The sequence below is a fragment of the Lampris incognitus genome, chromosome 14 (assembly GCF_029633865.1).
Source record: "Lampris incognitus isolate fLamInc1 chromosome 14, fLamInc1.hap2, whole genome shotgun sequence".
In the NCBI taxonomy this organism is placed as follows: domain Eukaryota; kingdom Metazoa; phylum Chordata; class Actinopteri; order Lampriformes; family Lampridae; genus Lampris; species Lampris incognitus.
The window spans coordinates 14809555-14832674 of record NC_079224.1 but is presented as its reverse complement, the minus strand read 5'-3'; the positions used below and the strand labels follow the sequence as shown (position 1 = coordinate 14832674).

General features: G+C 43.7%; 1 protein-coding gene across 2 annotated transcripts in view; it reads right to left on the bottom strand.

Moving 5' to 3' along the window:
* Positions 1-1324: 1324 nt before the first annotated feature.
* Positions 1325-23120, bottom strand: part of prkci (protein kinase C, iota) — a 37033-nt gene continuing 15237 nt past the window's right edge. The window contains exons 4-18 of one of the 2 annotated variants that reach the window (XM_056292553.1): positions 21179-21229; positions 20568-20653; positions 20087-20224; positions 19866-19920; positions 18443-18498; positions 16493-16708; positions 15764-15861; positions 13654-13740; positions 13152-13287; positions 12836-12923; positions 11123-11248; positions 8816-8895; positions 8085-8174; positions 3460-3575; positions 1325-3334 (exon numbers count right to left, since the gene is read on the bottom strand). In XM_056292553.1, coding sequence (XP_056148528.1) covers positions 3247-3334; positions 3460-3575; positions 8085-8174; positions 8816-8895; positions 11123-11248; positions 12836-12923; positions 13152-13287; positions 13654-13740; positions 15764-15861; positions 16493-16708; positions 18443-18498; positions 19866-19920; positions 20087-20224; positions 20568-20653; positions 21179-21229 — 1511 coding nt within the window. In that variant the 3' untranslated portion in view covers positions 1325-3246. The remainder of the gene's footprint in view (positions 3335-3459; positions 3576-8084; positions 8175-8815; positions 8896-11122; positions 11249-12835; positions 12924-13151; positions 13288-13653; positions 13741-15763; positions 15862-16492; positions 16709-18442; positions 18499-19865; positions 19921-20086; positions 20225-20567; positions 20654-21178; positions 21230-23120) is intronic. The other variant, XM_056292554.1, reaches the window with a different exon arrangement.

Here is a 23120-nt window from a genome sequence, read left to right as displayed (position 1 = left end):
CACATTACACCAAGTGGTACAGTATGCACCTTGAAGTGCAGTGTGTTTTACTAAGGGATAGCATTTAGCATCAAGTGTGATTCTATTATTGCTTAATTAATCCCTTCAGGGACGGGATGAAAAACCCAACAAGATAAGAGCAATTAAAACAGGATGTTTTTCAGATCCTCCTCTTTTTTTTTCTTTTTTTACATCATCAATTATATAAGGTTAGCCTTCCCTGTGTCTGCCATGGGGTGATGTGGAGCTCCTGGTGCCTGGGGAGGCGAGCCGCCGTTCTCCGGCGGAGAGGGCACGAGAACAATGTCAAACACAGCATCTTGGGAATACAAAATCGTACAAGGACATTTATCCTCGTCCTTGGCTCCGCGGCGCTGGGTTCGTCTCCCGCGCTCGTTCAAGGAAAGCCATTTTCCACAAACTCTGGATCATTTGAGACAACACACAATGGATTATGGACAGCAGGATGTGAAATAAGCCCCGCACAATGGGTTTTCTATCCAGCATTGTATGAGTTTTTGCAACGCGCAAATCAATCCGTTTCATTATTTCTGACACATCATCATTTCCATGGCCCTTTCTTTCACCCCTCAATGCTCGGTGCTGTGTGAGGGCAGAGGGGAGAGCACTGGTGTCGATGACCTTTTCACCCGCGGGGGATGTCGAGTGCCTTCCAAAAGCCACGGTCACGTGACCAAAGGAGACACAAGCAGCTGCTTTGGAAAAGCTCTACCCAAATCCCCTCCTCTCCAGACCCCCCGTGTGGGCCGGGAGAACTGGCTGGATCCAAGCAATAAAACCACTACAGGCTCTTACAAGCCGTATATCAGATGACATGAACGGTGCAGTAACTTCTGAAACTGATGACCCACCGAAAGTAAGTCCGTAAGCGGACATTAGCCCGTCCACACGATTCTGATGTGGCAACGCTGGAATTGCTGGTCATGTGACAAACACAGGACACAATACCTTTGCTTTGGTAAACAAATATTCTCCAGACAGAAAACTGTACCAGAAAACCTTCTGCTCTGATGCAACACATCGGGCTGGGTTTCAATACGCTAGCCTCGAAATGCCAGTTGAAAGTATAATTTACATATTAATGACGGCACTTTTATTCTGAACCCTTTCCTTATGGGCAGAACAAAAGGAACCGTTCATGACGAAGGGTTTCCCGTCTTCTCGGCATCGAAGAAGAAAGTCCCCTTCCCGAGTTAACTGGAAGTCAGCTGGTCCCGAATGTGGAACATTAAAGCCGCTGTGCTGTGTGATTTCATGTACAGCACGGAGCCAACATGAACACAGACACCTGTTACCACAAGGAGAGAAATAAAACGTTTATTTTATGTTCCTTTTTCTCTTTACATAATGTTAATAAAGATCAGCGGAGTCCTTGGGGTGCCATCCACCCCACAAAGGTAACACATCATGATCACCGTAGTGTTTTCGAAGGGTTCACCCCAAAACAACCAAGAATCAATGAAGTGATAAAAAAAAAAAAATTCAACAGTAAATTTGATTCATAAAAGGTAACAGTAAAACAGAAAATGTGTCAGACAAGTCTTACATGTGCTTTTTCCTCCTGTCACCATGTGGACCCATGAATGTTGAACAAGTTAAGCGGTGACTAGAAAAGAGTCGGGAATTTTCGTATTTTTCCTTTTTTTTTTAACCATCATTTACCACAATTTTCCCAACTTGAGTCAGGGGTGAGGAAACAGTTCTTCGGGGATTTTCAATGTATTCGAGCTGTTGGATTTTTTTTTTTTTTTTTTTTTTTACAAAAAACATCAGATGGTCAAAATAGAGAGTCCCTTTCTTTGTACAGCAGACAGATTACAGTTTTCATGCCAATTGTCAGGGGTCTAAAAACAGAGCCCTTGGGGACTACCAGTGAAATGACCCAACTGTATCATACCTGGTCTTTGGACATCCAACCGAACTTCTGTTTTAACACGCAGTTTATTTATTCATGTATTCTTTTTTTTAACCAGGAAAGAAATACACGGAATGACGAGAAAGTAGGGAAAAACAGTCTAAACAGAAAATAGGTTTTAGAAAGGCAGAGTATTGTAAAAAAAAAAAAAAGTTAATAGACGAATCTGTAGACAGAACTTCTAGGACAGCTCATCTTCCTATTCTTATATAGTGTACCTTCTAAAACGTACCAGAAAAACATCTTTCTCTGAAAAAAAAAAAGGAAAAAAAAAAGAAGACAATTTTTGGTCCTGTGTGAACGTTCATTATATGGATGGTCTGCATAGCTAGAAGTTAGCTAGAGCTCCAACCGTAGACATCATGCCCTACTCCTCCAGCCTAGTTCCCCATGTAGTAAACACTTCCCATTCACAGTTTGAGTATCAACTCTTTTTTTTTTCTTAGTGTTGGTTGGTTGCTACGGAAAAGGTTCCCTCACTGTGAAAGAAGGTTCTCCAACCGGATACCTCCTCTGTTCCAGACGTAGTGTATGATCAATATTTATAGCAACAAAATGGACCAAACCCTTTATGGTTCTCATAACGAGGCTGGACAACTTAACACTTTAGAGCAACATATATAGTGACTGCTATGTCATTAAATAAAACATGAGAAAAATATATAGATTAATTTGTTTTTCTTTGTTTAAAAAAAAAAAAGAAAAAAAAGGCTAGTGTCATGTTTCTTCTTTTCTCTACATAAGCGGTGCAGCGACAAAGCTAATAATCCCTGTGGACTTCATTATGACTTCTTTAGGATGAACGTTGTCGGTCGTGTTCAACGGTTAGCTGGGCTTGGCGCTAAAAAGGCCTTGTCTATCTTCAATGGTAGTTTCAAATGTACAAATAAAATATGCAACGAAAAACACCGCTAGTGGAGAAAGGACACGCAGCTCCATCTCTCATGGGCAGTCCCCCGGTCCAGTCCCCCCCGCCGGCCCAAGTGTCCAATAACCTTGGAAGAACCTCGTAACCTCGTCAGCTACTGATAAGTAGGCCCTGATGAGCGAACTGATATCAGTGTGGATTTACACAATACAAAAATAATTAAGAAAGAAGGTAGGCTTAAGGGCTAGTGGTTATAAATGGCAGAGTGTGAAACTGGTTTTGGCAAATAAGCGGTTTTGCTGAGTGTGTTCGGCCCTCGAACAGAAGGTTTGATGTTTGGCGTGTTGTCTCGGGACCATTTAACTGATGATATCGAGACGCCACGTCACCGGGGTGTGTGTGGGTGTACGGGTGTGCGCGCTAACGTGTAACTCAAGGTCCGTCACACACATTCCTCCGCAGACATCAGGAGCGGGTTGATGTACTCGAACCCCTCGAACTCAGACTGGTCGATCTTCTTCACCACGTCGCTGTGGGGATGGAAAAAAAAAAGACATCGTTTAAAAAAAGGCACTAGTTTAGTTAAAAATGAAAACAGTTCGGTTTAAAAAGAGCTCGAACGTAAACGGGAGCTGATATCAGGTGGAAAACTCACTCATCATCAGGCGTTAGCTGGATGGGCTCGTTGGTGAACTGTGCATCAAAGTTGTCCAGTCCAAACTCCCCTGAGATGTTGGGCTTGAACGGAGGGACAACCTGCTTCTGCTCCATCTGCAAACAACGGCAGTGGTATGAGTACAACGCCCGCTTTACTGCTGTCATCGACAACACACAAACCACCAATCTATGTGGGAGCAATAGCTCAATTCTGATTTACATAGAAACCAAACACAAAAACATCTTCCCCCAAAACCATATAATATAATATAATATACAGAAAACAGTTATAGTGCTATAAATGTGTTCTTAGTCAATCTGCCTGGTTAATGAAGGGTTATAAAGACACAGTTTAAAACTATACGCAGCCTCAATCGTGTATAAAGTTTGAGACGAGACTGCCAAGAATTTTCTGCTTCATTCTGATAAATTAAATAACATCTAACAGAGCTTATTTTTTGAAAACTTCATGGTAATAAGTGCGGAACTATCTACATGAATGTCTTGATGCATGCTCAATTATCCAGGTAAGAAAACCAAAGAAGGTTGAATCAGTTCATCTGGATACGTTTATTGATAGATAACCTTCATCGCTAATCTAAGTGACCTATTCAGTCTAAACCGACTAGTTTCTATGTCAGGGCCCAGACACACCGAACCGATTAGCGGCGACGAAGGCTGACTGTTACGTCGCCTCACATCGCCTGCCGTCTGGGCCAAAAAGCAGCACTTGAACACACCGCAAAGACTACAGCAGACAGCCAACTAGCATGTACATTCTGCACCGTTTCGCTACGCTGAACAGCCAATCAGAGTGATTTCTCTCACCAACGGGCTCCGCCGATTCAACATGCTGGATCGGCCGAAAAGCTGCCGACAGGGGTGTGACTAGTGCCGACGGTGCGGGACACACTGCAAAAACTAGGGTCACAGACGCTCACCGACGGCCCGACATTGGCCAGCGGCCTGGTGTGTCAGGGCCCTTAAGAGGGAATGACCATCCCTGAACCGGGGGGGGGGGGGGGCTAAGAGTACATCTGTCGCCATCTTACAATGCTGTGATTGCAAACATTCCCAAAGCCTCTGTGAATAGTACACATGGCCACTGAAACTCTAGTTAATGGTCACACCCATACTTGCATATGAAACTGGTTGCTGGTTTTGGTCGTTACGCCACTGTATTGTTTATAAGGGTGGGGATATCCGCAGTCAGTTTAGACTGAAGAGGTCACTTAGATGAGTGATGAAACAGATCCGTCAATAAACGTTGTGTCCAGATGAACTGATTCAACTTTCTTTGAATATCTACATGAATAGTGACACAATTCAAAATATTTTTTTTAAGCTGAGATTCAGTTCACAGTTGGTTGTAACGCTTTCCTTCAAGTTCCCTTATTCTGATTGGCGTTATTCCAAAACACAAACTAGAGCCAATGACTCCTCTGGAGCGTCTCGCAAATATATTTTCTACTCTTTAATGATAACAAACACAGCAAAGACAAACTTTCTGTCCCCTTTTAAAATTGTCTCCCCGTGTCTCATTAGCAAGAGCAGTTGTTTCTAAATTACAAATGCTCCACCTGCAGGCTGACAGCTGCAGGACAAGGGCAGACTAATTGGTGTGTGTATGAGTGCATCTTGAGGCGAGGGGGGTTGGGTTTGTAACCTGACCCTCCAGACAGTCTGACCCACTGGTGGCTCCCTGTGGCCCAGACCAAACACAGAAAAAGAGGTCATGGTGATCCCTGGTGACTTGCCCAAACTACCTAGCTAACTGCACGTCTGTCTGAGTCTGACTTTATCACTGTACGCAAATCCGTTCTGTCAGCCATCTGTGCTCGCCTGTCTCTCCATCTGTGAGTGCTTATTTTTGTCTTTCATATAGATCAAGTTAAAAATCATAAAGTTTTTTGCTTTTTTTTTTTCTGGCTGTTTGTCTACGCCAGCCATATCTGTATTTCAAACTAATTACCCGCGTGTCTTTCTGCTAATCTGCCTGTCTGCCTATGAGTCTCTGCCTTCCTTCCGTTCGTCTATCTTCTTTCCTGTCTCCATCTGCCTACATGCCTCAAGGACATCAGCATCAGTCTGGTCCCATCCCTAATAACCCTTTGCACTGACAAGAGGGTCATTGCTACCATGGGGCCAGGAGAAAGAGAGGGTGACCTGCTGCACTTAGATTTGACCCCCCATTTTCTTGTGACCACTTTGTTTTTCCGTCTCTCTCAAATCAATACATAGATTGATTTTGACCTGTTTGCCGAATAACATGTGCTCATTTTCTTCAAGGGAACTTGTGATAAAAAACATGATTCATGTCCAGAGTGCAGTGATTCATCAACACAGCAGATATACACCGACCAGCCAAAACATTAAAACCACTGACAGGTAAGTGAATAACATTATCTCGTTACAATGGCACCTGTCAAGGGGTGGGATATATTAGGCAGCAAATGAACAGTCAGTTCTTTAAGATGATGGGTCGGAAGCAGGAAAAATGGGCAAGCGTAAGGATCTGACCAACTTTAACAAGGGCCAAATTGTGATGGCTAGACAACTGGGTCAGAGCACCTCCAAAATGGCAGGTCTTGTGGGGTGTTCCCAGTATGCAGTGGTCAGTACCTACCAAGTGTTCCGATGAAGGACAAAAGGCGAACCGGCGACAAGATCATGGGCGCCTAAGGCTCATTGATGCGCTTGGGGAGCGAATGCTAGCCCATCTGGTCTGATCCCACAGCAGAGCTACTGTAGCTGAAGTGGCTGAAAAGGTTAATGCTGGCTATGATACAGGTGTCAGAACACACAGTGCATCGCAGCAGGCTGCGTATGGAGCTACGTAACCGCAGACCGGTCCGAGTGCCCATGATGACCCCTATCCACCACCGAAAGCGCCTACAATGGGCATGTGAGCATCAGAACTGGACCATGGAGCCATGGAAGAAGTTGGCATGGTCTGATGAATCAGTCTTTTGTATCATGTGGCCGGCCGGGTGCATGCGTGTAGTTTAGCTGAGGAAGAGATGGCAACAGGATGCACTATGGGAAGACAAGCCGGCGGAGGCAGTGTGATGCTCTGAGCAATGTTCTGCTGGGAAACCTTGGGTCCTGGCATTCATGTGGTTGTTACTTTGACATGTACCGCCTACCTACACACTGTTGCAGACCAAGTACACCCCTGCATGGCAATGGTATTCCCTGATAGCAGTGGCATCAGGGGGTTTTCATGTTTTGGCTGATCGATTATATAATATATAGAGAGACTATATATATATATATATATACACTACCGTTCAAAAGTTTGGGATCACCCAAACAATTTTGTGTTTTCCATGAAAAGTCACACTTATTCACCACCATATGTTGTGAAATGAATAGAAAATAGAGTCAAGACATTGGCAAGGTTAGAAATAATGATTTGTATTTGAAATAAGATTTTTTTTACATCAAACTTTGCTTTCGTCAAAGAATCCTCCATTTGCAGCAATTACAGCATTGCAGACCTTTGGCATTCTAGCTGTTAATTTGTTGAGGTAATCTGGAGAAATTGCACCCCACGCTTCCAGAAGCAGCTCCCACAAGTTGGATTGGTTGGATGGGCACTTCTTTGAGCAGATTGAGTTTCTGGAGCATCACATTTGTGGGGTCAATTAAACGCTCAAAATGGCCAGAAAAAGAGAACTTTCATCTGAAACTCGACAGTCTATTCTTGTTCTTAGAAATGAAGGCTATTCCATGCGAGAAATTGCTAAGAAATTGAAGATTTCCTACACCGGTGTGTACTACTCCCTTCAGAGGACAGCACAAACAGGCTCTAACCAGAGTAGAAAAAGAAGTGGGAGGCCGCGTTGCACAACTGAGCAAGAAGATAAGTACATTAGAGTCTCTAGTTTGAGAAACAGACGCCTCACAGGTCCCCAACTGGCATCTTCATTAAATAGTACCTGTTAGAGCCTGTTTGTGCTGTCCTCTGAAGGGAGTAGTACACACCGGTGTAGGAAATCTTCAATTTCTTAGCAATTTCTCGCATGGAATAGCCTTCATTTCTAAGAACAAGAATAGACTGTCGAGTTTCAGATGAAAGTTCTCTTTTTCTGGCCATTTTGAGCGTTTAATTGACCCCACAAATGTGATGCTCCAGAAACTCAATCTGCTCAAAGAAGTGCCCATCCAACCAATCCAACTTGTGGAAGCTGCTTCTGGAAGCGTGGGGTGCAATTTCTCCAGATTACCTCAACAAATTAACAGCTAGAATGCCAAAGGTCTGCAATGCTGTAATTGCTGCAAATGGAGGATTCTTTGACGAAAGCAAAGTTTGATGTAAAAAAAATCTTATTTCAAATACAAATCATTATTTCTAACCTTGTCAATGTCTTGACTCTATTTTCTATTCATTTCACAACATATGGTGGTGAATAAGTGTGACTTTTCATGGAAAACACAAAATTGTTTGGGTGATCCCAAACTTTTGAACGGTAGTGTATATATATATATATATATAAAAAGAGAGCAAGCGAGAGAGAGAGAGAGAGAGAGAGAGAGAGAGAGAGAGAGAGAGAGAGAGAGAGAGAGAGAGAGAGAGAGAGAGAGAGAGAGAGAGAGAGAGGATAAAAATAGATGACTCACAAGGTCCCAGTCGACGTTTCGGAAGAACGGATGGCTCATGATGTCAGCAAAGCCTGTTTGAGGGTGGCAGCCCAGACGCTCCTTAGGCTCCTATGGGAGGGACAGAGCAAGTGAGAGACACAGACAGACACAGAGACAGATAGAAACAGACAGAGAGATAGAGAGAAAGATAGGGGAGGTGGAAATGAAAAGTAGAGATGGACAGAAGGAAGAAGGGCAGATATGGCGGAGGAGGTGAGAGGGGAATTGAGGGCAGTGAAAAAGGGTGTATGATGGTGAGGGAGCCAGACAGAGAGAAAAGAGAGAGAGAAAGAAAGAGAGAGCGACAGACAGAGACAGAGAGAGCGAGAGAGCGAGAGAGAGAGAGAGAGAGAGAGAGAGAGAGAGAGAGAGAGAGAGAGAGAGAGAGAGAGAGAGAGAGAAATGGGTTGGGTGTAGGGGTTGAAGATTGGTGAGAGTCCCACCGAGACAGAAGAGTAAGGGTGGGAAAAGAAGAAGGTGAGATAGTGAGAGACGCACACAGACAGCAACCAGGAGCCATAATAATGATGTCATTCTCTGGGGCCAGTGCAGGCAGACAGTTTAAGATGGACTGCCGATGAAAACTGGCCTTTTGGCTAACTCGGATACATTACATTTGTTTGAATGTTGATTAATGTACATTGTTGCTTTGCAAAAAAAGAAATGAAAAGAAAAAAGATTGATCTAGACCTTTCTGAACTCCCTCTTACCTTGTTGAGGAATCCCTTGAGGACGCTGGCGGCTTTGACCGACAGTGAGCGGGGAATTCTGATCTGTTTTTCTAATATTACTGCAGGGATCAAGAGGTGGGGGGAGACACATACGAGGGGGGAAAGAATCAGATAGGTGGTCCTTGTGGCATTTATGAGACCGATGCTGCAAAGGTCGGTCCAACGTCTTAAATAAGTCCCTATGACTTCTGCGATGCAGAGGACATGGACGGAATCACAGAACGGAGACATAAATTATTTCAGACAAACACGGAAGTTCACAGAATTTGGATATTTGGGGGAGATTATTATGAACTTTGCAAATATATTGGGAATTTCAATGAATTTGTCCTTACATCATCTGTCCATCTCCCTTGCAGAAACCATGAACAGAAACCGTGTCCGGCTTCTGTGTTTTTGTGCGTGTCAGTGTGCACATCACAATGTGCACAGAGGTTTGTTAGTATATGAGATAGGGAATATGATTGCATCACAGAAGAAAACAACATAGTAATAGTAGTAGTAGTAGTACTAATTTATTTGGGTCCTTATTAACAACACATTTTCAATAATTTTCCAAAAAGAATGCACATAGAAATAAATAAATAACAATAAGGCATTAATTAAAAGGAAAACAAAAAATATTGACTGAAAAAGTGTAGGCTGAAGCTTTAGCTTATTATACCTACCCTTTTTATATTCTAATATAATATAATATAATATAATATTTTTTATATAACATGTTCTAACAGGCAAACCCGTTCACTACTAGGTTTAAGCTATACAAAAACAAAACAAAAACAAAAGTTCCAAACGTTTCATACAAAACTAGAGGAGAGCACTCAGAGTGTAGATCTCGTAGATCTCCACCAGGCATACGTATCTCCCCTTCGCCGTACACACACACAGACAGAAGAAAGGTGTTTTTCCTGCCATTGTAAGACTTTTGCGCAGCACCCAAGTCCAATTAACGGGAAATATGAAAAAGTTTTTAATATGCAGCGCTCAAGCTAAAAAAATCTACCAAATAAAAACGTTTTGCCTGTCAGTCTGTGGATGTGCAGCCTCCTAGGCGGACTCTCGCACGAAAGCAACCAAGTCTAACATGAAATGACAGCGATCAGGCGATCATAGTTTCCAAGCCCTTATTAAAAGACTTCAAAAGTGTTTAACAGTCGCAGTTTTCATGATATTAAATGAATTACGGTGAGTGGCTTCTCTGCTGATTGACTTTCAGTGATTGTAAAGCAATAAAACAACGGTCAGAAAACAGCTCAGCCATGGGAAATGTTTTATTGTAGCTAATGCCATGATGTCCAGCTGTGACTGTAATTAATCCTAGTCTTGAAATAGTATTTTTATAGCAGTTTTGTTTTGTTTTTTTGGGGTTTTTTTTTAATCCCCTTTTCTCCACAATTGTATCTGGCCAATTACCCCGCTCTTCCGAGCTGTCCCGGTCGCAGCTCCACCCCCTCTGCCAATCTGGGGAGGGCTGCAGACTACCACATGCCTCCTTCGATACATGTGGAGTTGCCAGCTGCTTCTTTTCACCTGACAGTGAGGAGTTTCGCCAGGGGGACGTAGCGGATGGGAGGATCACGCTATTCCCCCCCAGTTCCCCCTCCTCCCTGAACAGGCGCCCCGACCGACCAGACGAGGTGCTAGTGCAGCGACCAGGACACATGCTCACACCCGGCTTCCCACCCACAGACACGGCCAACTGTGTCTGCGTCACTAGCCTGAGGTAACACGGGGATTCGATCCAGTGATCCCCGCGTTGGTAGGCAATGGAATAGACCACTACGCTACCTGGACGCCCCCCTATTTCGCTTTTCTTATTGTACACGATTATACAAACGTTCTTACAATAAAATGCAAAAATCTGAATTAAATTAAATAAAACCGAGAAAACCAAAAATGGAGAGGAAAAAACAACTCATAGGGCTCTACTTCAAGCATAACCCTTACTGAAAATACATATTGCCTCCTTTCAACAATCAATAGCTGGAAAAGAAATCGTCCAATAAATGACAAGTGACTAACAGTTATAGTGGTAATATTTCATTTTTTAATCGATAAAATGTTCATATTGCAGTCAAAACAAAACAAAGATGCATGCTTATTAACGCAGCTAGAATGCTTTAAACCTCATTTAAACTACCCACGTATGAATCCACAAGTCTTCACACACTTCACTCTAACAGATGGTGCGTGTATGCTCCCATAAGAACTGTCAATTAGGAACATGTCATGGGATTCCAAAACGCTATTTAAAAGTCTTAGATTTAACACTCGGTGGTGCGTTACCTTGGAATAAGTAGTCTTCTGTGTTCTGGTCGGGGTTGTCGGAGCTCCCCACAATGTCGAAGGGCGACCGGCCAGCCATCATCTCAAACATGAGCACCCCCAGCGCCCACCAGTCCACACTGAAACCTGACATGCACAAATAGCACATATCAAATTATGGACAAATAGGCAAGAAGGATGAGAGAAGGAAGGGTGTGATCAGAACATGAAAGAGCAGCATAACAGTAGAAAAATCAGTCATCAAATAACAGAATTGTGCAAAAACTCTATTTATCATTCAAAAATGATCTCTAATAAAATCAATAGTTTGGTCCAGCTGAATAATTGGTCATTTACAACCATGGTGACTCTGGTGAATCACTGCTACCTGTGAATTATTAATAGCTGGTTTGGTCACTATGCCAACAATTGTGATGAGCAAGGAGAGTTTCAACGCAACATCTCCTTTCTTCTGTTTTCTTCTTTCAGCTTGTTCCCTGTTTCTCAGGGGTTGCCACAGCAGATTTTACAGTTTTCATCGGTACCCTGTGAGGGCACAGCACCAATGGCAGCCGTTGTTAACCCGGGCTTCAGCCAATCCCGTATGAAGCCTTGACCGATCCGGTATGGTCTTGTCAATCCGCATACTGACTTGGCAAAATTTTATGTTGGATGCCCTTCCTGACACGACCACTAACCCTATGTACACGGGCCCAGGTAAAGCGCTGGAAGCCATCCAGGTATTCATGGACATATGCCCATGCCTGTCGCCGGTTTGGTCGCTATGCCAACACTTATGAGTACGGAGAGTTTCTTTTTTTCTTTTTTTTTTTTGATTTCCCCCCTTTTCTCCGAATTGTATTTGGCCAATTACCCCACTCTTCCGAGCCATTCCTGTCACTGCTCCACCCCCCCTGCCTGCCAAGCCGGGGTGGGCTGCAGACTACTACATGCCTCCTCTGATAGATGTGGAGTCGCCAGCCACTCCTTTTCACCTAACAGTGAGGAGTTTCGCCTGGCAGATGTAGTGCTATTCCACCTAGTTCCCCTTCCCCCCCGAACAAGCGCCCTGACCGACCCGAGGAGGCGCTAGTACAGCGACCAGGGCACATACCCACACCCGGCTTCCCACCCACAGACACGGCCAGTTGTGTCTGTAGGGAGGCCTGACCAAGCTGGAGGTAACACGGGGATTCGAACTGCCGAGCCCCGTGTTGGTAGGTAATGCAATAGACCGCTATGTTACCTGGATGCCCCCACTTTTGTTTTAATTACGTGGAAGGACCACACTACTCCCCCCAGTTCCCCCTCTCCCCTGAACAGGCACCCCAACTGACCAGAGGAGGCGCTAGTGCAGTGACCAGGACACACACCCACCCACATCCGGCTTCCCAAGCGCAGACATGGTCAATTGTGTCTGTAGGGACGCCCGACCAAGCCAGAGGTAACACGGGGATTCGAACTGGAGATCCCCATACTGGTAGACCCAGACACCCCGAGCAAAGAGAGTTTCAATGCACCATCTTCTTTCTTCTATTTCTTTTTTTTTTTTTTTTGTCATTCTTGTGAAAAGACATCGCATAAGAAAATGCCTGTGTGGCTCATATCCTCATTACCACTATACCCATTATCATGCTCTCTTAGGTATTACTGTTATAGCCCATCATATATGTTAACTGAAGAATGAATGTACAGTTTAGGTAAATCTGTGTGTTTATGTGCTGGATTTCTCACCATAATCCTCTCCTCTGAGTATTTCAGGGGCTATGTAATTGGGTGTACCGCAGAAAGTGCTGGTTGTATCACCTGGTCTCAAACCCTCCTGCAATGAAAAAAAGAACAAACAAAAAAAGCCACATTATCCCGACAACTTTGCTCACAAGAGTACGTTCCTTCATGACAAGGAGATGGCAAGGATGTCACACACATGTATACGTAGGCCTACATCACATGGACTTTCGGTGCACACTTGTAGCCAAGGCACATTATTGTACCGGGAGTGCACACATCTTTTGACACAGCATACTCACACTTTTGCATGTACACGTACCTTGCACATGCCATAGTCTGTGAGCTTGATGTGTCCCTCAGACTCCAGCAGTACGTTGTCTAGTTTCAGGTCTCTGTATATAATGCCCCGCTCGTGGAGGTAGTTCAGCGCCAGACTTATTTCTGCTGAGTAGAATCTGACAAGGGAGTGAAATCATTCAAGCACAGTTAAAATAGCCTCAGGAAAACAAAGACCAACGCTGTAGTTTCTAAAATAAATTTAGAGGCAGTGAAACCCCCTTGGAGGCAGAAAAATGTAAATACAATGAAAAGCACATAAATACACAAATATATCTAAGCAAAAAAGAAAAACCTGGAATGGGCTCAGTAATGATTCTTGACCTCAGAACCAAATTTTACCTCACTCCAGCCACCACCACCTCAAACAAAACAAAACATTGGCCTACAGCTACCTTCATGGGGGCTAAATGATGTCAGTCTCAATTCTTACTTAAACATGAGGCCCACAGTGAGACTAGTCTAAAGTGAGAATCCGCCTCTACCTTGCATGTTCTTCTGGAAGTTTCCTTTGTCTCTGCATGTGAAACATCAGATCACCGCCGTTAACATATTCGATTACAAAGAAGAGTCTGGAGATGAGAAAGAAAAAGAACCTCTTTAAACTTAAATCACCGGTCATGACAATTTTGGATCTTTTGTTGTGTAACATATTCAGGTCTGTTTAACTCTGTAAGCATTGCAAAGAAATGAGGTGGGAAAGGTGAAGGAGGCAGGAAAAAATAGTTTAAATTCAATTAACCAACTATGTGATCAAAACAAGTCGTGCAACAACACTGTTTTAGTGGAGGATCACACTGCAACTTTAGATAAGGTGTCATGTAGATTGACGGACTTCCTGATATGCGTTTTCAGGTGATTTGTCAAATTTCGGGAACTTTGAAGTATTAATTTGATGCTTCATAGGTGTGAGCCTTTTTAACAAACTCCAATGCCAATGAAGTTGGGACGTTGTGTAAAACGTGAATAAAAACAGAATACAATGATTTGCAAATCCTTTTCGACCTATATTCAATTGAATACACTACAAAGACAAGATATTTAATGTTCAAACTGATAGAAACTTTATTGTTTTTTGCAAATATTCACTCATTTTGAATTTGATGCCTGCAACACGTTCCAAAAAAGCTGGGACAGGGGCAACAAAAGACTGGGAAAGTTGAGGAATGCTCAAAAAACACCTGTTTGGAACATTCCACAGGTGAACAGGTTAATTGGAAACAGGTGAGTGTCATGATTGGGTATAAAAGGAGCACCCCCGAAAGGCTCAGTGGTTCACAAGCAAGGATGGGGTGAGGTTCACCACTTTGTGAACAACTGCGTGAGCAAATAGTCCAACAGTTTAAGAACAACGTTTCTCAACGTACAATTGCAAGGAATTTAGGGATTTCATCATCTACAGTCCATAATATCATCAAAAGATTCAGAGAATCCGGAGAAATTTCTGCACGTAAGCGGCAAGACCGAAAACCAACACTGAATGCCCGTGACCTTCGATCCCTCAGGCGGCACTGCATTAAAAACCGACATCATTCTGTAAAGGATATTACCACGTGGGCACAGGAACACTTCAGAAAACCATTCTCAGTTAACACAGTTCGTCGCTACATCTACAAGTGCAAGTTAAAACTCTACCAGGCAAAGCGAAAGCCATATATCAACAACACCCAGAAACGCCGCCGGCTTCTCTGGGCCCGAGCTCATCTGAGATGGACTGACGCAAGGTGGAAAAGTGTGCTGTGGTCTGACGAGTCCACATTTCAAATTGTTTTTGGAAATCATGGACGTCGTGTCCTCCGGGCTAAAGAGGAAAAAGACCATCCAGACTGTTATCAGCGCAAAGTTCAAAAGCCAGCATCTGTGACGGTATGGGGGTGTGCTAGTGCCCATGGCATGAGTAACTTGCACATCTGTGAAGGCACCATTAATGCTGAAAGGTACATACAGGTTTTGGAGCAACATATGCTGCCATCCAAGTGATGTCTTTTTCAGGGACGTCCCTGCTTATTTCAGCAAGACAATGCCAAGCCACATTCTGCATGTGTTACAACAGCGTGGCTTCGTAGTAAAAGAGTGCGGGTACTAGACTGGCCTGCCTGCAGTCCAGACCTGTCTCCCATTGAAAATGTGGGGCGCATTATGAAGTGCAAAATACGACTATGGAGACCCTGGACTGTTGAGCAACTGAAGTCGTACATCAAGCAAGAATGGGAAAGAATTCCACCTACAAAGCTTCAACAATCAGTGTCCTCAGTTCCCAAACGCTTATTAAGTGTTGTTAAAAGGAAAGGTGATGTAACACAGTGGTAAACATGCCCCTGTCTCGATTTTTTTGGAACATGTCGCAGGCATCAAATTCAAAATGAGTGAATATTTGCAAAAAAACAAAGTTTATCAGTTTGAATATTAAATATCTTGTCTTTGTAGTGTATTCAATTGAATGTCGGTCGAAAAGGATTTGCAAATCATTGTATTCTGTTTTTGTTTACATTTTACACAACGTCCCAACTTCATTGGAACTGAGGTTTGTAGATTTGTGTAGAAACCCTGCACAGAACAAGACAGGAGGAAGCGGGGGGGGGGGGGTGCTCTCACCTGCTCTCTGTCTGGAAACAAGAATGAAGGCCGACCAAGAAGGGATGATTGGATGCCTGTTCAAAAACGTGTTTTTCCGTTTGCACCCAGTCGATGTCCTGAAACAGACACACAAATGCATACACAAACGCGCAAGCACCCACACAAACGTACATTTTTGATCATTCAGACATGAACTTGTGAACGTCGAATAAGCACATTGTATGATCGACCATCTTGAATGGCCAGAGGCCTGCTCACATGTAAGATTCGGTCTGGTAACAGAAAATAGCTGAGCACATAGATGGAAAGTAGACGCAGGCCTCTATTGACAGATAGATGATAATATGTCTGGACATGCATGCTGCTCACGCTGACAGGGCAGGGACGGAAGAACACTCGAGCATCGATTGAGAGGCACTTGTCAATTTGTCAATCACGTTAAGTGCGTCTAATCAAGGCTAACCACCTCTGGTTGCCGTTAGCTGTGCGGCTACATGTGTACGCGGGAATCAATTTTTGATGACATAAATGGTTATCCACACCTTTTTAGAGAGCCATTTGTCTGGAGAGGACCATCAGTATAACCCAAGTTGTTTCAGACGTGAGATACGAGACTCAACCACATTTAACCAAATGTTAATACAGACTCAATTAAAGCAGGATTTTGACACAGGCATCACTCCCATTTTAGGAGGCTCATTGAACCAGAGGAATGAAATGTAGTATGTTTACTGCCTGTCTGATTACCTCGTCGTCATTGACCAGCTCCTTCTTGACTACTTTCATGGCGTAGATGCGCTCAGTTTTCTTCAGTCGCACCAGAAGCACCTTGGCATAGCTGCCCCGGCCGATCACCCGCAGCAGGTCAAAGTCTGCCAGGCCGAGGCTGGATGCCGATTTCCCTGTGTCTCTACTGCTCCGAGCCTTAGTGGGGAGAGGGGATTGTAAGTGGTGATGGAGTGGCTAGAGGGAGGGATAGAGGGACAGGGCGAGGGGAAAGCTTGTTGGAGTAGCATTCCACCATGGGGGAAATGCGATAAGGCCAAATGATGACAAGGAAAAGTCCATCAAACTTATCTTGGCAGGGAAGTTGACAGGCAAAAGGTGTTATCACAATACATTCTCTATTTGTGAAATTGTTGTCTTTTTATTCTATCCAACAGAGACCATTTTTCATTCCCTCAGCTTCTTGACAACTAAGATTCTTAGATTTCCTTAACTAGATATTCTAAGATACTCGCAGATTTTTCTACTTCATAATGTCATCTACCTTAGAAGTCGAAATTTGCTTTGTGTTCTTTCAAATGTTGTGTGTGAGCATCCTACCACACCAAACCTGTTCTTTGTGTAAACTCACCCTGCTAATAAATCAGTTTTCCGGGTGGCGACTTGCTGTTTGCATGACTAATAACTCTGTTTTATGGACCATGCATCTTGATGTACAGGCTGCCATCACCGTTGTTCTTGGTGAGGAAGTCATTGTGATACAATGTGAGTATCACCTTGAAATATCACCATGCTGTCAAGTGCCCATGCCTCCAGTGGATTATGTCAACACGGTATCACCGACTTACCCTTCTTTAAAGGCGCTATGTGTAATGTCTGCTGAACCTGAACATTGACTTTCATCTTTCAGCTAATATGATTAACAACAATAAAAATGGACATGAAGCTCCAGAAGCAAGACAAGCAAAAATAGCAAGGGAGGAAAAGGCGGACACATTCGCCAACGCTATTTTCAAACCCCTTCAAGTAAATATTGTTTGGCACAGTTGCTGCATAGCTCACTGTAGACTGTGAGTGCGGAGTGTAAGTCAAGTCATTGTTGGGGCAAGGCTTCATCAACAGCTAAAACAAGGCTCCTGTTGCTAAACACAGAAAGCCAGGGAGGAGGGTAAGGGGCTGTATGAGTTTGTTTACTCCGCATCAGTCACAACTTACCACCCCTTACTCATATTTACTAGTCATATTATGTTCAGGAAAACCAAAATATTACACATAGCACCTTTAAATCTGGCTCAGTATTCCAGCCTCTCTCCCCTTTACTCCTGCTAAAGCCTGTTCTGCTCTGAAAACCATCCCTGCATCTCGACCATCCATCTATCACACTAACTATCAATCCCTCTTCACCTGATGACCCTCATCCCCAGAGTCTTACACTGTCTGCAAGAGAAGATCCCCAGGACTACTTTTTATCTCCGTCCATCTCTATGTCCAACTTGATCCATCCTTTATCCATCTGCAGTTCTCTCGTTCCATCACCCAACCCAATCCCCCACCCACCTGACGTCCCTGACTGTTAATCAGCCCCTGGTGTTAAGAGCTGTGATAAAAGGTTACTTTATTAGCTCCAGCAAAGGAAATCAATACTCGTACCACTGTGAGGGTGCCTACCTCTGCATGCTCTCTATCTCGTGCACAAGCGTGCAGGCGATCATGTACGCATAGAGTAGCCAAACAAGGACACAAAGATGTTCATGCAGGCCCAGGTGACCTCTTTCTTTCACTCTCTGTCTGTCCACATCACACTAGCTGTCGTTGTCATTCACACTGTCTCACCATTTCTGTCTGTCTTGTCTTTCTGTCTCTCACTCTCATACACTTAAGAGAACACAAACATGTATACGGATGCACACGACGTGACAGGCTGAGACTGTGAGTCACACAGCGGCAGCGTTTGAAAAGAATCCCTCTTACCTCCTTCTCCTCTCCATCGTAAGTCAGGCTTTCTCTGGAGTCTTTATTCTGAGGACCTGGGGGAGGCGTTTGAGAAGGTGACAGACAGAGTGACAGAGTGACAGACGGACAGAAGGAGAGGGGGAGGACAGAAGGAAAGAATAGAATTGAACAGGGGGAGAGAGAGAGAAAAGATGAGAGACAGTCACATGCTTTGTTCACAGCCCGCCACTGCCAGAGCAAATTGTCTGCTGCTCGGCAACCAAGAAAACCCTTCCTCACAGACCAGTACTTCCACTGAAAAATGTATTAAGAAATGACAATAACATTAAACCACTGAACATACACACAGAGAATCAAGGCTAAACTGGGAGGGGGGCACCTCCAGGGGTGACACTCTTCCCTGCTTTAGTTCAAAACAAGAAATTTTTTATATTTCATTATATATGCTGCTTGGTTATGATGCTAGCCATGATGTTGGCATCTTTGTCCGTTTTCTCTGTAAAACAGGCCCTGAAGAGAGACCGCTTCCCGTTGGTGTATGGGTGGCTCGTTCATTTCTGCAGTGGACAGAATTTCAACTGCCCTGCTAACCACAATGACTTAGGCCTTGTTCAGACTGCCGGCATATTGGATTTGTTAATCAAATCAGATCTTTAAGACATAGCGTCTACACTGTTATTTGCAAGTGATCAGATCGGATTTGTGTCCAGACATCACCAAGCTATCTGCATGGGTTGCTGTGGTAACAATATGGGCGTGAACTAGGTACGCTGGTGACGCGGTCTACCAACACGGAAGCATGAGAAATGGAGACCCATCATCTCGCTCTCCCAACAATCACACTGTCAAGTCGCAGTGCAGAACTCCTCCACCGCACCAGACAAACTCAGCGACGGAGGAGGCTGGTAATACATTGCGAAGTTACGTCCTACAGTCATGGCGGGCACTCTGGATTTGACGTCATTGTTGTGTGTTGCGTTGCGAGTAACGCCAAAGATAGTTTAAAATCCGATTTGGCTGGCCAGAGCGTCTGGACTGAGATGCATCTGTAGACATCCAATTGGAATCGCATTTCAAACCACCTCCAAATGTAGTTTAGAGCCGATTTGCAAAAATCGCATTTCATGTAATTTTTTTGCTGTCCAGACTTTCTAAAATCAATCTGGATAGGCCAAAAGAAAAAAAAAATGCATTTGAGCTGACAGTTTGAACAAGGCCAAAGAGCCTAAGCCCTCTCATTCTGATCTACCCCTCAATCACCTGATTGGACTTAAATCTCATCTAGTGGTCAGCTTGAGCTTTCTATAGAAAATGCTCATCTGTTGCCATGAAATTCCCCATGTCTTGTTGTCAAAATCTGTGGTTATTAATCTGTGCTTTTTGTGTATGTGTGTGTGTGTGTGTGCGCAAAGGCATGCCTATGTGTGCATCCGCACGTTACCTGGCTGTTCAGGGTGGTCTAACGGGGTAGGTCCTGGGCCAGGCATGATAGGTTCCTGGACAACAACAACACACCATTTAAAAGACACCACACACAGTGTCTAACAGAACAGTTTCACATGATTATATTTATTTAAAAATATGATTATAATATTCATTTAAAAAATTATAATATTTATTCTCCTCCGTGCAAGATCATATATCAAGTATCATGTTACTCACCTGTATCATCTGTCTGCCACACTCCACGGTGACCAGTTTGTGGCATTTCTTGTGGACCAGCAGTTTGCAGTTGATGCATTTGTAGCCCTGTCTCCCCAGGCCCCAGATACGGTCTGTACAGATGGCGCAGTGGGCCCGCTGTTCACAGAAAGAGAAGAGTTAAAACAGTACAACCAATAAACAAACACCCGTGTTAGCAGAGACACTGGAGACTGTCGAAGACCACTGCAATAGCATGCATCCCCGCCTCCTCGTGGATTGAATCCAACCAAAGCATCCTTTCTGGATTCCTGTCAGACTTCTGACTGTCTCAGTGTGTAGACATATTAATACTAATAACAACAATCATAATAATACTAAGACACAGGTGGCCTGTGGGTGCTGCAGAATAAAGAGGCTGTGACAGGAGATTGTGTGTGTGTGTGTGTGTGTGTGTGTGTGTGTGTGTGTGTGTGTGTGTGTGTGTGTGTGTGTGTCTCACCCTATTGAAGCGCTTGGCCTGAAAGGCATGCCCACTAGCATAATACAGCTTCCTCCAGCGTCGGGCTCCACGCCGATATATCGACTCTGTGGATGGAAAGGACAGCAGGTCTGTGTGCTGTTTTGCCTGTGCATATGTTTGTGTGAGTGAGTGTGTGCACAAAGAAATATCCCAATACGGGTGTCCTTCAGAAACTCCAGTTATCAAATTTTGCTGTTTTGTCTTATTTAACCATTCTGACTGTCAGCTTACAACATCACTGGAACGAAGAAAATGTTTGAGGGATTTGGTACCAAAGCTTAATATTGACAATACTTTGTAAAACGCTGCAAAACTGAATACATGGGTGTCAATGGGGGCAGAGATCACTAATTCATCTTTTTCTGATTACAAATGTGTCCTATCAGATTGCCCTTGAGCAAGACAATCTTCCCACATGCTTTCTCCAATTCCCTCTGCATTAGCACATTAGTTTGATACCCATGATGTAAAATGTGGCTATGCCTGAAAGGTCAGTGTGGGTATGAGCTTCCTGGAGGACACTGGTAGTAATAAATGTGTGAATTTAATGTTAAGGGAAGAAATAGACAAAGATGGGGGGGGTGACTTACTGTCCTCTCCTGGACAGGGCATGCCTGGTTTCTCTGGTACGCATGGGAACACTGGGAAAAGGAAATGGAAAGACAGTATTACGACACAACGCATACTCAACTAAAAACAAAAAGTCTAACAATGTTTATCTGCAGCGGTTTTTACACGTTTCGCTTCCTCTCATCATGTTGATGCCTATTTGTCACACAGACTGGAGCAACTTAGCAACGAAGTTCGCACACGTTGCCCTCGTGATGTCTCTTAATCTCTGCATGCGTTTGACAGACAGAGTGAGGAAAGTAGGAAAAAAAATCTTCCAAGATACACGGGAGCAAAAAATAGTCTCTCTCTTTGTGTATGAACTGAGGGGCAGAGTGTGAGTCAGAGGCAAGACACGGGCAACGGCGGATGTGATCTCGTTAACGAGCAGACCTGGCGACCCCCTGCGGTGCAGTCTCCCCCTCCCCCCAACCTTTCTTCCTCAGCCGCTGAGCTGGCATCCAAAGTACTGCTGACCCCCTCACCTCTCCCATCACTCCTGATTTGTTTGAACTCCATTTACCAACAGGCCCACGCCCCGTTCCCTTCCTCATTCACCCCAGGGTTACAGCCCTATATACACATGGCATGTCAATCAAACGTTCCATATCACTCCGCATATATATATATATATATATATATATATATATATATATATATATATATATATATATATATATATATATATATATATATATATTCTTCCCAAGTCTTAGTCTGCAGACCTCTGTGTTTATGTTGTTGGACAGCTATGTTTCAGAGAAGGAAGCGGGAAAAGCTGAAACGGGGGCAGTAATTGGCTCAAGGGGCCCACACCGAAACATCATCAGCGGAAATAAGGTTTTTTCACAGGTCAGTGCGGCATTTACCATATGTTTTGCTGTTTCATTGTTATGCGTCTGCTCGCCTGCTTTACACTTAAAAAAAAATCATATTTGGCACGCTCACTCTCAGAATGCAGTGAATCGTAGACACAAATAAACAGAAAATGAAGCACTAAAACAAACAGGAAATGACTTAAGAAATATCCCGCTAGCTGTTTGCACACTTGTACATTACCATACACAACTTTTTAGATTGTAGGCTACTGATTTGGTTTACCAAATCAATACTTTGTCTTGGCAAATCATTTCTCCAGCCATAAAACCAGCTTGTTAGTCGACCACATTTCATTTGTGTTTTTTTTTGTTTTTTGTTTTTTGGACAGATGTGATGCAAGATACACACAGAGACGTGAAAATAAACAGGAAACAACCTCATTAGTTGTGCACAACCAATTTGGGTTTCAACCCAAACCAATATCATGACAAATAAGCCATTTCTGGACTGTTGTCAAACCAAATGTAAACTGCTAACAGGCTGCAGTCATGTTGGACGTGTTTTTGGCAGCGAGAGGCGTCTTTTCAGAATTGTTTTCAATGGGTTCCAAGTGTTTTGGGTGCCGTTTTTGCACCCTAAACACCTTGCATTTATGGATAGATGCCTTGAGCATTGAAAAATGTTCAGTTCTGAACAGAAAAACATGCTACATCACTGCGGGTTTTTCTCTTTTGTCCATTCGGAGGAGCAACAGGATAGCAGGCCTTCTCCACTGAACCGTTTACAATAAAGACCAAGGAGAAAGACCTGAACCACAGTACTTTTTCTTTTTCTTTTTGATGATTTTTTTGGGGCATTTTCGCCTTCACTGGCTAGAGTATAGTAAAGTGGCAGACAGGAAACAAAGGGAGAGAGAGAGATGGGTATGACATGCAACAAAGGTCACTGCAGGGCTCCAGACTAACTTTTTTCCACTAGCATTGGTGCTCCTTACTGAAAATTTTAGGAGCACCAGCACAAAATTTAGGAGCACTACTTAAATCGACACGCAACGCAACACACTGATATTTTTCCGTCTTTACTGTATTACTGATAAATGCTTTG